The 17,667-nt window shown below is 49.2% G+C and overlaps 1 protein-coding gene across 13 annotated transcripts in view; it reads left to right on the forward strand.

Annotated features, from left to right (window-relative positions):
- LOC121854350 (disks large homolog 5-like) overlaps positions 1–17,667 on the forward strand; it is a 130,729-nt gene that overhangs the window by 41,888 nt on the left and 71,174 nt on the right. For 12 of the 13 annotated variants that reach the window (XM_042348966.1, XM_042348967.1, XM_042348957.1 and 9 more), the window contains exon 2: positions 13,173–13,360. In XM_042348966.1, the coding sequence (XP_042204900.1) occupies positions 13,173–13,360 (188 nt within the window). Of the gene's footprint in view, positions 1–9,884; positions 10,131–13,172; positions 13,361–17,667 lie in introns of those variants that run through there. The other variant, XM_042348969.1, reaches the window with a different exon arrangement.

Genomic DNA, 17,667 nt, shown 5'->3' on the forward strand with positions numbered 1-17,667 from the left:
CACACACACACACACACACACACACACACACACACACACACACACACACACACACACACACACACACACACACACACACACACACACACACACACACACACACACACACACACACACACACACACACACATTGTAGCTGGGTGATGGTTATTTACTGAACGAGACAATGACAACACGATATTATACCAGCAACTGTTGAGGACGACATAGTAGTGATGCCGTCCGTCCGTCCGTGTGTTATGTCAGTCGATAACTCTCCACTGATTCGATAGATTGACTCCAGTTTTGATGGCAGTGTGTTGGTGTGGTGAGCCGTGTTGCTAGTGAGGATGGTGAGCCGTGTTGCCAGTGAGGATGGTGAGCCGTGTTGCTAGTTGGTGTGGTGAGCCGTGTTGCTAGTGAGGATGGTGAAGGTGTGTTGCTAGTGAGGATGGTGAAGGTGTGTCCGTGTATTTTATGCCACGTTAATTAATCCATTAAGGTTATTAATTATTTCGTAATGAGTGTATGTTAGTGTCCATACAGGTGTGTGTGTGTGTGTGTGTGTGTGCGCCACCATTACTGTGGCCCATTAATTAGTGTGGCCCTCTACTAATGTGGCCCTCTACTAGTGTCGCCATTTACTAGTGTGGCCATTTAGCATTGATAATAGTGGTGATAATGTTGATCTAATTTAGTAGTGATGGTGGTAGACTGGTAGTGATGGTGGTAGACTGGTAGTGATGGTGGTAGACTGGTAGTGATGGTGGTAGACTGGTAGTGATGGTGGTAGACTGGTAGTGATGGTGGTAGACTGGTAGTGATGGTGGTAGACTGGTAGTGATGGTGGTAGACTGGTAGTGATGGTGTTGACTGGTGGCAGTGACTGGTAGTGATGGTGGTAGACTGGTAGTGATGGTGGTAGACTGGTAGTGATGGTGGTAGACTGGTAGTGATGGTGGTAGACTGGTAGTGATGGTGGTAGACTGGTAGTGATGGTGGTAGACTGGTAGTGATGGTGGTAGACTGGTAGTGATGGTGGTAGCCTGATAGTGATAGTGGTAGCCTGATGGTGAGGGCCTAGTACCCAAACTCGCCACCCAGCAGTGCACGGAGCTCGGGCGTCGTGCACTCACTCCAACTTTAAGCGTCGTGCACCAGAGTTGACTTAGTGAACTTTGGAGTGGAGTTGAACGGTAAAGTTCGAGTGTCACATCCAGGTGAGGCAGGTGTGTGATTACGGCGGTGTTTAATTAAAGGTAGTGTGTCGTAGAGCGGTAGTGAAGTATTAAACAGGTGTCGTGTGTGTGTGTGTGTGTGTGTGTGTGTGTGTGTGTGTGTGTGTGTGTGTGTGTGTGTGTGTGTGGCAGCAGCAGCGGTGGGTGCATTAATCTTCCCCCTGAAAGAAAAATGGTGGTGGTGGTGTGAGGGGTAGCAGAGGCCGTTCACTACCGTCCACTATACTATTACTACACCCACCTCGCCACCCCTCCTTGCTGTTGCCCTTCACCCCTTCCCTCCTTGCTGCCCTTCTCCCCTTCCCTCCCTGCTGCCCTTCACCCCTCCCCCTCCTTGCTGCCCTTCACCCGTTCCTCCACCCTTCCTCCCTGCTGCCCACCTTCCTCCACATTCACCCCAGATGGCACTGCTATTCTCGAAAATGTAGTGTATGTGTGTGTGTGTGTGTGTGTGTGTGTGTGTGTGTGTGTGTGTGTGTGTGTGTCCTCCCCACCACCCGTGTATAGTGAGTATTATTAAGACCATAAACCAGGGTTTAGTTTCCCTTCAACTCAGAAAATATCAACTTTATTAAACAACACTGATGGATCACCCTGTATGTATGTTCAGGTAACTCGGTATGTGGCTATAAATCAGTAGTCTTATTAACTCTTTATTTATACACGTCAGATACATACAGTAATTGTATTTATTTATTTTTTATTCTGTATGATTATCCGGCTCAAACAAGTCCAGGTGTATTTTGGTTCAGGTTAATTATCACATTACCTGTTATGGTGATATACTGGACAGGTGTGTAGGTAATTTAAATCTAGTCATTATTTATTACGTATGTTAGTTTTAGGTGGTGAGTTATGTGTTGTTGTTCGTTCACTCTGTTGATGTTTATTACCTGAACGAGTGTTGGGTGTATAGGTCAGTTTGGTTGGGGCCGGCCAGTGTGACGCTATCTGAGTGTGGTGGTGAGGGAGGGAGGGGTGGTGGTGGTGAGGGGTGGTGGTGACAAGTTAATTTGAACCGTAATGAATGGTTGTTAAATGTAAAACTATATAACCACTTATATAACCAGTTAGTTACAAGTTGTCATTGAGTTATATAACTTAAGGGTAATTTAGATAAAGCTTTCAACAGCTCTATACATATTGTCCTTAATAAAAAAACTCTACTGGGGGAGTTGAAGACGTGAAGGCTCTTAAGTTTAACAAAGGTAAACTAGCAAGAGACGTTTATATGTGACCATTAATAAAACTGGTAGGGTCGGGAGGTGGGTGAGGGAGGTGGTGTGTCCTGGTGGGATGCTAGCAGGGTGGACAGGTGGTGTGGGGCACAAGCGGAAGCACTCCACTCCCCGGCTTGGCAATATTGCACAACTTTATTTTTTTCCCTACAAAGCTGAGTCGGGTAAAAAAGTTCAATTTTACTTGACAAACTCAAACTCCCAAGAGGTTTTTGCTACCAGAGTCCCCCAGAGTTTTATTTAAAAAGATTTACTTTTATTTATTTTTTTTTCTTGACACTGTCGAGGATTTTGGATAGCTTCCTGGTGTGGGAATGTGGTGTGTGTGTGACGCATGGTGTGGTAGCCTGGTAATGGGAACAGCATGGTGTGGTAGGCTGGTAGTGGGAGCAACATGGTGTAGTATGGAGTGTGGTTACTCTAGGATACATCTTGTCAAGAAAATAAAAGGGTGAGAGTCAGAGAAAACACTCGGGCGTTAATGAATACAATTTGAAAGTAAATTTACGTTGATATTACAAATTGAAAGCCATTTTGCGTTCATGAATAGAAAGTGATGGGAACTTGGCGTCGGCATTACAAAGGGAAAACAGTTGTGCGTTGACATACAAACTGAAACCAAATCCGCGTTGGCGAATAATACAAATTGAAGATAAATTAAAATGTTCGTGTCAGTGAGGACGTGTATTGAACCTCGCTGGGGGGCAGTAGCTGGTGGTGGCACTGGCTCGTGGTGGCACTGGCTCGTGGTGGCACTGGCTCGTGGTGGCACTGGCCGCGTGTGTGAGGGAGGTCCTGGCTGGGTGTGACCCCCTATCACCCGGCCAGTAAAGCCACAGCTCAGGTAAACGCTGCTTAATAACGAAGTACAAATCGTTTTCATTGTACCAATTAAGGTGAGCACAAGAGGCGAGGCAAAGCTGGTTGATGGTCTATTAAACCCCGGGCACTGTGGTCGGAGATGAGGCTGGGTCTTGTGTGGGCTGTGGGGTCTTGGCTGTGTGTACGTTAGAGTCTTGGCTGTGTGTGTACGTGGGGGGTCTTGTGCTGTGTGTACGTGGGGGTCTTGTGTCTGTGTGTACGTGGGGGTCTTGTGGCTGTGTGTGTACGTGGAGGGAGAAAGTTTACATTAAAGGAGATGTGTGTAACAAATGTGCGATGCAATCAATGATGAGCAGCTGGCGAACATTGTTCCCGTCGCCGTCACTAGGGTGGGGGTCTGGTAGAGGGGGTCTGGTAGAAGGGGGTCTGGTCTGGTAGAAGGGGGGGGGGTCTGGTAGAAGCAGTACAATTACGTCTGTGTTTCTTTTTCATTTAAGTTTAATTACCAAGCAGATGACTATGGAGATGAAGCACTTTATCTACCAGGCCCCGCTAACCACACCGGCCACCACTCGCTACACCCGCCACCACTCGCTACACCCACCGCCGCTCGCTACACCCACCGCCACTCGCTACACCCGCCGCCGCTCGCTACACCCGCCGCCACTCGCTACACCCGATGTTTCAATGCCAACACACCAACACGATTATGATATATGGTACACTTTGGAAACGGTAGTAGGCCAGGCCAGGCCAGGGTACGTGAGGTTCTATTTACAGTGCAACATTATCACTCGTGTACGTGACCAGCCTATACATGGAACTTGCCAACACCTCTGAGTTAATGTTGTTGTTTGGTAACTTGTTCCATTCATCTATTCCCCATCAGTGTTTATCTATTTCCAGTCCCCAACTGAGTTTACCAATTTCCTTTATAAACTTTGGCTTTATCTAATTTCTGTAGTGATGTTGTTTGAAGTGTGTTATTGATATGTTCTATGTTAGCCCTCAGTCAGTGTTACTAGGTTAGGTTAATACCGCTGCTCGTGGGTCAGTCTTGATCTACATTATTGTATTGGTTTATGGTAACTGTTTTCCGATAGTGGGGGGGACGATGAACACGACGAGCGGGAGGAAATACACTGGATACCTTCTACCTGTGTCTCGTGTTTACACCTGCAGACATCACCACATTACCGCGGCAGGTGTACTGTAGCTCGGGGTCACACAGGTCCTCTCTCTCCAGGTATTCTCTATTAGGTTACTGAGAGAGAGAGAGTCATATATACTGTATACGCCGTTTACCTGTTAATTAGAGGTTACAGGAAAATGCTACACCTCAGAATGATTCACTCAGGTAAAGTATCGGATAAAAATGTCATTAAGAACGAGCAGCTATTATATAGATTATTATGTGTTGTGGTCGACCAAGTGGTGTGTGTGTGTGTGTGTGTGTGTGTGTGTGTGTGTGTGTGTGTGTGTGTGTGTGTGTGTGTGTGTGTGTGTGTGCCGGCTAGCTTATGAGACACTCCAGATGCTGTGAGACACTTTAAGATGATAGGCTCATTAAATTGTCGTCAGGGACAGTCTCTCTCACCACACTATGTCACACACACTATGTCTCTCACCACACACTATGTCACACACACTATGTCTCTCACCACACTGTCTCTCACACGCACTATGTCTCTCACCACACACTGTCACACACACTATGTCTCTCACCACACACTATATGTCACACACACTATGTCTCTCACCACACACATGTCTCTCCACACACTGTCTCTCACCACACACTGTCTCTCACCACACACTATGTCACACACACTATGTCTCTCACCACACACTATGTCACACACACTATGTCTCTCACCACACACTATGTCACACACACTATGTCTCTCACCACACTCTCACCACACACTATGCCTCCCAACACACACACTAGGGCGGGAGTCATTCTACTATATATCATCCATGAGGTTTAATATAGCATGGCGTCCCTCTTGTTATAATGGTGTATGGTGCAAGAGGCGTTGTGGTGCAGGTGAAGGTGTAGTGGAGAGGATCCTTGTTCCCTGCCTCACTAATCCAAGATTTTTACTCCACTTGTACAACTTCAAATAGTGCAAAGCCGAGAGGGGAAGTGAACACGGTGTAAAATGGTGGATCAAGCTGTTGTGTGTATGGGGTGGACCTAGCTGAACGTTCTGATGGGCGGGTGAGCTCTGATGGGCGGGTGAGCTCCTCTGATGGGCGGGTGAGCTAATCTGATGGGCGGGTGAGCTAATCTGATGGGCAGGTGAGCTCTGATGGGCGGGTGAGCTCTTCTGATGGGCAGGTGAGCTAATCTGATGAGCGGGTGAGGCAAATCTGATGGGCAGGTGAGCTCCTCTGATGGGCGGGTGAGCTAATCTGATGAGCAGGGTGAGCTCCTCTGATGGGCGGGTGAGCTAATCTGATGAGCGGGTGAGCTCCTGTACACTACCCGGTCATCATCTAAAACAATAACAATATATTAATTTTCCTGTGTATGATGTGTGTGTGTGTGTGTGGTGAGCCGGAGGTCAGGGCCGTGCGAGTCTCAGGAAGTGGAAGGTCCTGGATGGCCGGAAATGTACTTAGAATCACTCGGAGACTCTGAAGGTTAACTGAAAGGCTTGTGATGACGTCAGTTTTTAGTATTGGAACTTGTGGTATGGTAGCCGCTTGTGTCGTGCTCGGCCGCTTGTTTTCACTTCCAAGTATTTTCCAGCCTGGTGTAGGGTGGCTGGTAACACACACCCACACACACATCATTCAGTCATCCATTCTCTCCTAACTGCTGTCACACTTTTGTTTTACTGCGCACGTGAACGAGTGTGTGTGTGTGTGTGTGTGTGTGTTAGGTTATCATGATGATCGGTCAGATGTTAAACGGATTGACAGTCAGCCATTGGTGTAGCTAACTGGACCACAGGCAGTTGTCCCTCCAGGCTTTTATGACTGGACCACTCAGCTTAAACACAACGAATATAATCAAATACAGTTAAACTCAGTCACCAGTTAACTATACAGTCATCTTATATCTGTTGTTGTTGTGTTAAAACGATGCCACATTAACCCCCCCCCCCCTGGAGTTCACAGTTCATTCACCCAGTTTTTTGTTTGTTTGTAAAAAAACCAATCGTCAAAACCTCCCCCGTCTCTCATATCAACCGCCGACGACCATGTTGAATTCAGTCTCTTCTTCAGATCATGTAAATCACACCGCCTGGAGCAGAGGTCGGGGAGGAAGTCAATTTATAGCAATCACCCACATGTTTTTTCCTTCTATTTTTTCCTTCTATTTTTTCCCTCTATTTTTTCCCTCTCTCGTGTATAGAATATCGTAGTGTTAAGTAGATTTAAGCCTCGGGGTGGGGGAGAGAAGGTGAGGTAGGTGGAGAGGAGGTTGGTATTACCTAGCTTTGAAATGATTGGTTGTAAGCTGTGTTGACAAGAGGGACCACGGCACTACACTACCACCACCACTACTACCACCACTACCACCACCACTACCACCACTACTACCACCACCGCTATCACCACTACTACCACCACTACCACTATTATCTTCTTTGGTCAGGTAGTTCGCCCCTCACTGTACCTGTGTTATATATAATGTGACGGGGTAGAATCTCGCACACTTCAAACACTCGGTTAGTTTTAATTAAAAAGGTGGACACAAAGACGACACTCAGAGGAAGCCACGGCCCTGATTGTCTCCCGTGTGTGTGTGTGTGTGTGTGTGTGTCCCATAAGACGGAGAGAGTGAGGGGCCCCCAGAGCATCGTGCTAATGACTGTATATAGGCACTTCTCACTAGCTAATTGATGCCATCGCTCGTTGATTGGTTATTCATCCCCTGGGTCATCAACCAGTAAATTGGTGTCTTCAACCCAGCTCTCTCTCTCTCTCTCTCTCTCTCTCTCTCTCTCTCTCTCTCTCTCTCTCTCCTGCTGTGGGGAGCGGTTGTCAACACTGTCTCCTCCTCCTCTTCCTGTACCTCTTCCTCTTTTCCTCTTCCATTACTTCTCCCATCTTTCTTATCATCATCATCATCTTCACACCTCTCTAATCTCTCTATTCTTTGCCCTTTGCCATACCCTCTTCCCCCCTCACCTCTTCCTCCCCCTCATCTTTCTCTCTTTTTATTCCTCCTAATTTAATCTTTTCGTCTTTTTTGTGTACTCACTTTTTCCCTCTCGAAGTTGACTCGTGCAACATTGATGGCTACCCTCCTTCTCCCCCTCCAACCCCCTTCCCCCTCACCCCTCCCCCCTCTACCCCTCCCCCTCTATCTATTAGCGCTACCTGGAAAGTGAGACGTCGCTGGCAGCCTCCGAGTTCCCACCTTCTTCTGTGACGAACACAAGTTGGTGATGTACCTACCACCTCTCTCTCTCCCCTCCTCCACCCCCCTTTCTGTTCGTGGCGTATTTCTTACATCATCCATCTTGCCTCATCACCCCCTCCCCACCCTCCTGGTCGCCCTCTTATACAAAGAAAACGGCGCCCACGGAGCTTTGTATCGTACACTGATATATTTTATACTGACGGAGGCGCAGTAGGGGGAGTTGACCTTCAGCTGTGGGGTTGGACGACACTCTGAGCTCAGTAATAGGACTTAGGGAACTCCTCTCTCCCGCTCCGTGATTAATGAGTCCAAGTTTTAACAAAGGGAAGGAGAGATGGTGGTGGTGGTGTGTGGTGTGGTGTGGTGTGGTGTGGTGTGGTGTGGTGTGTGTTAGTATTAGATCATCACGATCCAGATGCAACAGATAATATTGGTAGTTTAGATGTACTGGTGGTAGTGGTGGTAGAAGCGTTGGTGGTAATCGTAGTAGTAGTGGTAGTGGTAGGTGGTCACGGTGTGGTGATCGAGGTAATGGTGAGGTGGGTGGGTGGGTGTGACAGCAGGCAGCAGCGTCACGGTAGAGCCTGCACGCTCGGCCACCAGTACCAGCTGTGTGAGGGTGTTGGTGGTGGTGCCAGGTGTTAGCCTCGGGGCACCTCACCCAGAGAGGAGGCTGGTGGTACAGGTGAAGCACACGAGACATAGACTCTGAAATACACGGGCGAAAGAAGCACTTCAAACCCCAGTCCTGTAACCCACCTTCCATCTGCCACAGAGACACGGCGTCAGGTATCACAAACGTGGGCGAGCTGAGACAGGTACGGGTATATCCCCCTTATGTTGTGCCGGTGCGCCAGGCCCCACACACCGGAAGTATGATAGCACCAAGCGCCAGGTTCACAGACGCCGCTGTTGTCCGCCTCTGCTGCAACAGCCAGGCATCAAATAAACACTCTCTCATATATAGCAAGCCGCGCCTTCGTTACGGCTATTAAAATAATGCCACACTATAATAACACGGGGAGAGAGTGTCACGAGGGCACTAATTGTTGGGATTGAACAACAGGTCAACAGGTACGTGTAATTGCCCCACCTGTTAGGCAAACACATTAATTAACGTCATAATCCTTTCATTGGACACCGGCCTCGTAAGGTAAACAGCCTCCCATGGATGGCTAATGTGTAATGGTTTCCTCGCTGGCAGGTGTAGCGCAGTGTACCGTCAGGGTGTTGGCAGCTGTAGCGCAGTGTACCGTCAGGGTGTTGGCAGGTGTAGCGCAGTGTACCGTCAGGGTGTTGGCAGGTGTAGCGCAGTGTACCGTCAGGGTGTTGGCAGGTGTAGCGCAGTGTACCGTCAGGGTGTTGCACTAGTCTTCTTATTTTATGGGTGTACCTGTATTGTGTGTGGGGGTGGGGGGGACAGGTGCCTGAGGGTGTGTAACAGGTGCGTGAGGGAGAGAGGGGTGCGTGAGGGAGAGAGAGGTGCGTGAGAGGTACGTGAGGGTGCGTGAGAGGTGCGTGCAGGAAGTAAGCGCAGTGACTGTTTAACGCTTATTACTGGTCACCTCTGCCGTCCACCTGAAGGTTGTGAGCTGTTATACCTTTCTCACACAGGTGTACTAGTGTGGTGGTGATGGTGTGGTGAGGTGGTCGTTATGGTGTGGTGAGGTGGTTGTTATGGTGTGGTGATGGTGGTTGTTATGGTGTGGTGATGGTGGTTATGGTTGTGGTGTTGCAGGCGGTGGAGGACGGACGGACGGACGGACGGGAGTGTAGGTCACCGGTCACGCACCACCTGTTGACGCCGCCACCCGAAACTCACTCACACGCAACACTGAAAAGAGAAACACAAACAAAGACATTCTGTAAAGTAAACCATTGATACATTATCTTAATATAAAGTTTTGAGTTGATGTATCTAAGTACTGGAGTTGGCTGTGTGTGTGTGGAGGAGACCTTGGCGCCAGGAGAGTAGTGTGCCGCAGGCTAGAGTCAACCACCGTCACCGCCACCGTCGCCACTCACCACCTACCTCTAGTTGTGCTCGCCATTACCTCCTCGCCCACACCGCGGCGCTGAAGGCAATAATACACCTCCTCTGTCGGTATACCCCAGAGTGACGGTCTTCTGAAGGTGGTGTGAGAGTGTGGCGGTGTGTAGCTTAGTGAGACGTGTTGTCTAGCGTCCTACTGTGTTTACACCTTAACTCACACGTGTAAAACTCCAGCCTTTTGTGGTGTATGCAAAAGGCCAGTGTAGCTATACAGTGTTGAGATGTTTTAATGTGTTGTGTGTGTGACGTAGGAAAGCTTTTGAAGTGTTTCTCGTGCTGTGAGATGTGTTGTAGGGAGTGTGGTGTACCTGGTATTGGGAAGAACAATACTCCCGTGCACCGTCACACTCTCAGCACACCACCGTCACACTCCCAGCACACCACCAGTCTCTCCCACCTGTACCACCTGCAGTGTCAAGGTAGGGCGTCATGTGCTTTCTGTCTTCTGTAGGTGCATTGGTTGACACCTTCACCAGTTTAGGTTGACACAGAAGCCAGAGCCGATTGTCTCCCTGGACGTATAAAAGTGACACAGAAGACCAGTGATTGACACACCTTCACCCGCGTTTGTTGACACAGCGGCCAGCAGGTGTAGTGTCTGGTGGAGGGTGACACAGTTGGGTGGCGAGCACTCTGAGGGGCTCCACTGTGGCCCTCCAACAGCGGTCGTTGCTCCTGGTCTTGTTAACAGCACCACGCCTTCCTCCTCCTACACACGTACTCACTTACCCCCCACACACACACACACACATGGTGGCAGTCTGTGTGAATCATCATAATGCTGTGGCGTCATTCACACTGGTTGATGTTCACCCTCGAGCGTAGTGTGGTGGGGGTGGGGGTGGTGGTGGTGGGTGGGGGTGGGTGGTAGTGGTGGGGGTAGGTGGTGGTGGGGTCGGAGTGCACCCGTGTGTAGATGATCGGATATTATGAGTCATGTTTCGCCTGGTGATGGTGGTAGCGGGTGATAGTGATGGTGGTAGCGGGTGATAGTGATGGTGGTAGCTGGTGATAGTGATGGTGGTAGCGGGTGATAGTGATGGTGCGGGTGATAGTGATGGTGGTAGTGGGTGATAGTGATAGTGATGGTAGCGGGTGATAGTGATGGTGGTAGTGGGTGATAGTGATGGTGGTAGCTGGTGATAGTGATGGTGGTAGTGATAGTGATGGTGGTAGCTGGTGATAGTGATGGTGGTAGCTGGTGATAGTGATGGTGGTAGCGGGTGATAGTGATGGTAGCTGGTGATAGTGATGGTGGTGCTGGTGATAGTGATGGTGGTAGCTGGTGATAGTGATGGTGGTAGCTGGTGATAGTGATGGTGGTAGCTGGTGATAGTGATGGTGGTAGCGGGTGATAGTGATGGTGGTAGCTGGTGATAGTGATGGTGGTAGCGGGTGATAGTGATGGTGGTAGCTGGTGATAGTGATGGTGGTAGTTGGTGATAGTGATGGTGGTAGCGGGTGATAGTGATGGTGGTAGCTGGTGATAGTGATGGTGGTAGCTGGTGATAGTGATGGTGGTAGCTGGTGATAGTGATGGGTGGGACTCAAATTATTACTATTATTTTTTCCTTAGTAATAAAATTGCAGACTCAACTTCACCCAACTGACTCAACCTTAAACATGGTCTGTAATGACTAACCCTAACGTAAACCAAGTTAGGTTAGGTTAGGTTAGGTTAGGTTAGGTTAGGTTCGGTTAGGTTTTAGCTGCAACAACTACCTGTGTGAAGGGACCAGTAGGCGTGGCACCTGCAGTAGTGTGGTGGCCAGCAGGTGATTGTTGTGTGGCGCTCAGCCGTGGCTACACTCACCTGTGGCGTACAAGAGCTCGGTGTTGGCTCGCCGACCTCCTGTGGCATAAGGGAGCAGTAGTGGCCAGGTATGGGGGCAGTCGGCCGTGTGTATGTATACCCATAAGAGGATTGTGGCGTGTGTCTATCCGCGCCACACACGCCTGCCACGCTAAGCCGCCACGCCTCAACTGTTGCTGTCTATCCTATTGGCTCTGGTGATGATGGTTCTCTACACCCCCTCTTCACCACTATCTCTACCCTTATGTTGCATCATCACCCTCACCACCATTTCCTATAGGTGTGTGTGTGTGTGTGTGTTGAAGTATTGAGGTGAGGATGACTGTTGCTGGAGTGTGAGTGTAACAAGGGTCTTTCTCAAACATGCATTACGGTACAGCCTTCACCTTCCCCACCAGAACACAAGTCACATGCACGCCATCAATCATTGTGTGGTTCCTTACTGTCCCCCGGCGACGGATAAGGGGCCGTAGTACCTGTCTGTCTGTCTGTGGATTAACAATGAACTATATTATTATCAGTAGTCTTTTTATTATTATGTTTTATCGTTACTATTGTTATTATACACACATTATATAGCTCTTACGGTAATTAAGATTTGATTTGTTTCCTTTTAATTGTTTAGTTGTTGTTTTCATTGAAATAGATATTTTTTTTTACTTATATATATCATTGTTTTATTGTGTTGGTGTTTTGTGTGGGAAGGTCAACGGTGGTGGCGGGAAAGTCTTTGTCACCAACGCTGGAGGTGGCAGTAGTGTTGCCACACACACACACACAGGGGGGGGTCAGGTAGGGGTGGTGTAGTTGTGTGTATTTTGGTTTGGCAAATTTAGTGTGGCCAGGCAGGGAGAGGCTGAGTTGTTGGTGTAGGTGGACGGTACACACCCACCCTGCTGGTGTTGTCACGAGGGCTGGCAGTAGGTGTCAAGAACTAGGTCATATGTCACGTGAGCCGAGTTTTACTATGTCTTGACACATGCACACGCAAGCACCCCCCACGCACGCACGCCCACGCATGCACGCACAAGAACGCACAACACATGCACACACACGTGCTCACGCATATACATACACACGCACTCACACACACACACACACACACACACACACTCACACTTATCAGCATGTTGAGGGTGTTGCAGGTCACCACACACCAGACGAGTGTTTACTGCACGCTGCTCCCACTAGCGGCCTTAACGTGGTGTATGGCTAAGGCTGCCTGTACAGTATTACGGAGACAGCACCTCCAGAACTGAGCCTCAGACGTGGTGTTAAGCTAAGACTGGCTGCTCTAGTGCCTCCCCTCCATACTCGAGGAAGCACTTGGTGGTCACACACTTGACTGTTCCTGCACCCAAACTAAGGGACTTGACGCTGTGTGGAGGTGTACACTGGGCCTCTCTCTCTATCACAGGAAAATCATCTTTAACGTCGTGGCCTTGTTGACATCACCAATTAATCACCTTAATAGATAAAACTAACTAGCATGCGCCCGAAGCTAAATCTTGCACACGTGTTAATATGAATCTAATGTATTGATGTTTTTAAGTCTTGGCAGTACAGTACAGTCCAGTGTGTTATATCTGATTATAGTGATGATGTGTGTTGGTGTGAAGGGACTAAGAGTGTCCACCTTGTGTTCTAGGTTCGCTGGTGGGCCTAACGAGCGACAGTGAGTGTGAAGACAAGAAGAGTTCGGCGTCGTCCACTGGTGCAGCAGAGGTGGGTCGGCCCTTCCCCTCCGCCTCCCCGCAGTCCCAGGGCGCCGTGGTCAGTTCCCACGACTACAACATGGAGCAGAGCAACGTGGCCCTTCTACGTGCTGAGCTCAAGGTAAAGTCACCTCTACAGTTTTAGTATTACCTCTCGTGGTTCAGTAGGCTTGGCGTTGGTCACTCTAAGCTGACACGCGGCCACTTAATGACCCGACAGCCTCAGCCGGTATGCAATGACTGCCTGGTCGGTCCTCTTGGCTATAAAACCCGTACCTGATGTAGTGTCCTGGTCTGGGGGCACCTCTCCAGGACTCGGAAAGGGACAGTAACCACCGCCTCTCCTCGGTCCTGGAGCACAAGTTCCAGTTCCTGAAGTTAGAGTCTTTAAGTTAATGGAGGAAGTTGGCCTCTTGTAGCCTTTAGTATGGTTTGGTTCCGGGATCAATGAAGCAATAGTTAATCCATAGTGTATGTATTTTATATAACACACACACACACACACACACACACACACACACACACACACACACACAGAGGCATCATAGCAGCATTATACATGAGAGTTGAGGCATGAGGGCGGTGGGGCGGCCATGCATCACAGGGCAACACACGACCCGCCCACATGAGTCGCCCTATTTATCTTAGCTGTGTTTATTGCTTCCTGTCTGCCTGCTAGCCGAATCTTCCTCCTACTGATTGAACATGTGTGTTTATACCAGCACCACCATCCTCACTTCCGGAGCTCTTGGGTGACTCCTGCTGGTGGTGGGTGGTGATGTAAGTACGCTGGGGGACACCAAGGAGGAGGTGATTGTGTGTGTAGGGGGGGGGACGCCCTATAGTGAGAGTGTGGTGGTGGGGGTAATGAAGAGCGTCAGGATGGTTCTCTCTCTCTCTCTCTCTCTCTCTCTCTCTCTCTCTCTCTCTCTCTCTCTCTCTCTCAATACTAAACAGGTGATGGTAGTGGTAAGAGGGTGGTGGGAGAGAGTCCTTGGTTGCGTCGCCCTGGTCTCTGCTGTACAAACAGTCCCCCTCCACCGCCACACTCCCTTTCTGCTGTGAAAAATTCTGACCCTTGACGATTTGTATCACAGTGCTGTGTTGTTTAGAGTAGAAACACACACACACCTTGTTCACAAACAGATTCACAAACATGATAAAATATCTTTACACGCGTTTTTCCTCTGTGTGTGTGTGTGTGTGTGTGTGTGTGTGTGTGTGTGTGTGTGTGTGTGTGTGTGTGTGTGTGTGTGTGTGTGTGTGTCCAAGGTGTTGCTGCAATTTACCCCAGGAACACCTCACCACATCACGCTCAGGAGACTTTGAGAGACAAACACGACACAGGAGACAGTCGTGAGACACAAACAAAACTTCTACAGCAACTCAAACAAAAACCTCACGCCCGGATAAAAGTTGACAATGGTGTGTGTGTGTGTGTGTGTGTGTGTGTGTGTGTGTGTGTGTGTGTGTGCGCTGTCAACGCTACGCTGGTAACATACATTAATCGATCTGTCAGTTTAGAGCGACGCTACACACTCCGCCTCACAGCCTCATGTACAGATATGTAATTAATGCCTCGGGACCCCTTATTGCAACCATCCTGTCCGTCTGTCTGTCTCTCTACCTGTCCCTCAGTCCTTCCCTTCCCCGCTCTATAATATCACAGAGCAGTTAACAGGTTATGAAATTCCTGGCGTATAAGGACACGATCACTTGAACTAAACATTGTGACGGTCGCTAGTAACTTGAGCCGGTGAGTGTGGTGAGGGGGAGGGGGGTGGCTTCAAGGACTGCAGAACCCAAACTCAGAAAAGATGTAGGAATGTTCTTAAAAAATTGTTGATCTGGGACATTAAAAACACAAATATTATTAATAGCACCAATACTAACCTGAAACTAGACCAATACCTTAACTAGATACGCTCGCTAAATCCAGGTACAACTAGTAAGGTAGGTAATGTTTCGTTGGGTAAAATTGGACACCTGAATTAATTAGTCTTTATATTTACAACTCCAAGTATTATGTGAAGAATTAAATATATCTCCAGGATGATTTACAGTGATGGTGAAGTGTAAATTATCCCGTGAGACAGACTGGTGAACGTAGACGAAGGTGAGAAAGAACGTGAGACAGACTGGTGACGTAGACGAAGGTGAGAAAGAACGTGAGAAAGACTGGTGACGTAGACGAAGGTGAGAAAGAACGTGAGACAGACTGGTGACGTAGAGGAGAGTGAGAAAGAACGTGAAACAGACTGGTGACGTAGAGGAGAGTGAGAAAGAACGTGAAACAGACTGGTGACGTAGAGGAGAGTGAGAAAGAACGTGAGACAGACTGGTGAACGTAGAGGAGAGTGAGAAAGAACGTGAAACAGACTGGTGAACGTAGACGAAGGTGAGAAAGAACGTGAGACAGACTGGTGACGTAGAGGAGAGTGAGAAAGAACGTGAAACAGACTGGTGACGTAGAGGAGAGTGAGAAAGAACGTGAGACAGACTGGTGACGTAGAGGAGAGTGAGAAAGAACGTGAGACAGACTGGTGACGTAGAGGAGAGTGAGAAAGAACGTGAAACAGACTGGTGAACGTAGAGGAGAGTGAGAAAGAACGTGAGACAGACTGGTGACGTAGAGGAGAGTGAGAAAGAACGTGAGACAGACTGGTGACGTAGAGGAGAGTGAGAAAGAACGTGAAACAGACTGGTGAACGTAGAGGAGAGTGAGAAAGAACGTGAGACAGACTGGTGACGTAGAGGAGAGTGAGAAAGAACGTGAAACAGACTGGTGAACGTAGAGGAGAGTGAGAAAGAACAAACTTATAATGATGACAGCAGAGTTTGTTGATATGTTTCGTCACCTCCGCCATTATCCACCCGACGTGACTCAACCAATCACGAGCTTCCTTTAGTTTGGCCCAGTTGCAAGCTTAAAGTGACGTCGCAGTGGAATGGTGGTGAATGAGGGAGAAGGGTGAACAGTGAGTCGCCTGGATCCGTTTAAATGTTTGGTACTTACAGTAATCGTCGTTCTTTCTCCCTCATTCACCACCAATTTTTCACCCTTCTCCCTCATTCACCACCAATTTTTCACCCTTCTCCCTCATTCACCACCAATTTTTCACCCTTCTCCCTCATTCACCACCAATTTTTCACCCTCCTCCCTCATTCACCACCAATTCTTCACCCTTCCTCATTCACCACCAATTCTTCACCCTCCTTCCCCTTTATGACGCCATCACCGTGTCTTGTTCCTAATGTGTTGGGTCAGCGGCTGTTATTATCCTCCTCCATCTCTTATGTCTCTTCTTTATCTCTTCTATTTTGGTTTTATCATTCTTCCTCTTTTCCTCACGTCTCTCCTCCATGCATTACATATATCAGTCTTCTCATGTCACTTTGTTCCTGCCAGCGCTCATATACATACATACATACATACATACATACATACGCGTGCACATTTGTCATGGACAGAGTTACTTACACAGAAATACGTATACACAGGTGAGGGGTAGCGAAGTGACAGGTGAGGGGTAGGGAAGTGACAGGTGAGGGGTAGGGAAGTGACAGGTGATGGGTAGGGAAGTGACAGGTGAGGGGTAGGGAAGTGACTGGTGAGGGGTAGGGAAGTGACAGGTGAGGGGTAGGGAAGTGACAGGTGAGGGATAGGGAAGTGACAGGTGAAGGGTAGGGAAGGACAGGTGAGGGGTAGGGAAGTGACAGGTGTGAGGGGGTGCAAGGGAGTGACAGGTGAGGGAGTGGGAAGTGACAGGTGAGGGGGTGGGGAGAGTGATTGGTGATGGGTAGGGGAGTGACCTGGTGGAAGGGTGGGGAGTGACAGGTGGAAGGGTAGGGGAAGTGACAGGGTGAGGGGGTGGGGGAGTGTGGAACGATGGGGGTTCTGTGGGCGGGTGTTGGGTGAGGTGATAGGAGGTGTTGGGTGGTGATGGGAGGTGTTGGGTGGTGATGGGGAAGGTGTTGGATTGGTGATGGGAGGTGTTGGGTGGTGATAGGGGTTGGGTGGGTGGGTGCTGGGTGGTGATGGGAGGTGTTGGGTGGTGATAGGAGATGTTGGGTGGTGATAGGAGGTGTTGGGTGGTGATGGAGGTGCTGGGGTGGTGATGGGAGTGCTGGTGGTGATGGGAGGTGTTGGGTGGTGACGAGGTGTTGGGTGGTGATGGGAGGTGCTGGGTGGTGATGGGAGGTGTTGGGTGGTGATAGGGTGTTGGTGGTGATGGGGAGGTGTTGGGGTGGTGATGGGAGGTGCTGGGTGGTGATGGGAGGTGTTGGGTGTTGATGCAGGGGTGTTGGGTGGTGATAGGAGGTGCGGTGGTGATAGGAGTGCTGGGTGGTGGTGGTGATAGGGAGGGTGCTGGGTGGTGATAGGAGGTGTTGGGTGGATGGGTGTTGGGTGGTGATGGGAGGTGTTGG

The sequence above is a fragment of the Homarus americanus genome, unplaced genomic scaffold (assembly GCF_018991925.1).
Source record: "Homarus americanus isolate GMGI-L3 unplaced genomic scaffold, GMGI_Hamer_2.0 scaffold54443, whole genome shotgun sequence".
Taxonomy (NCBI): Eukaryota; Metazoa; Arthropoda; class Malacostraca; order Decapoda; family Nephropidae; genus Homarus; species Homarus americanus.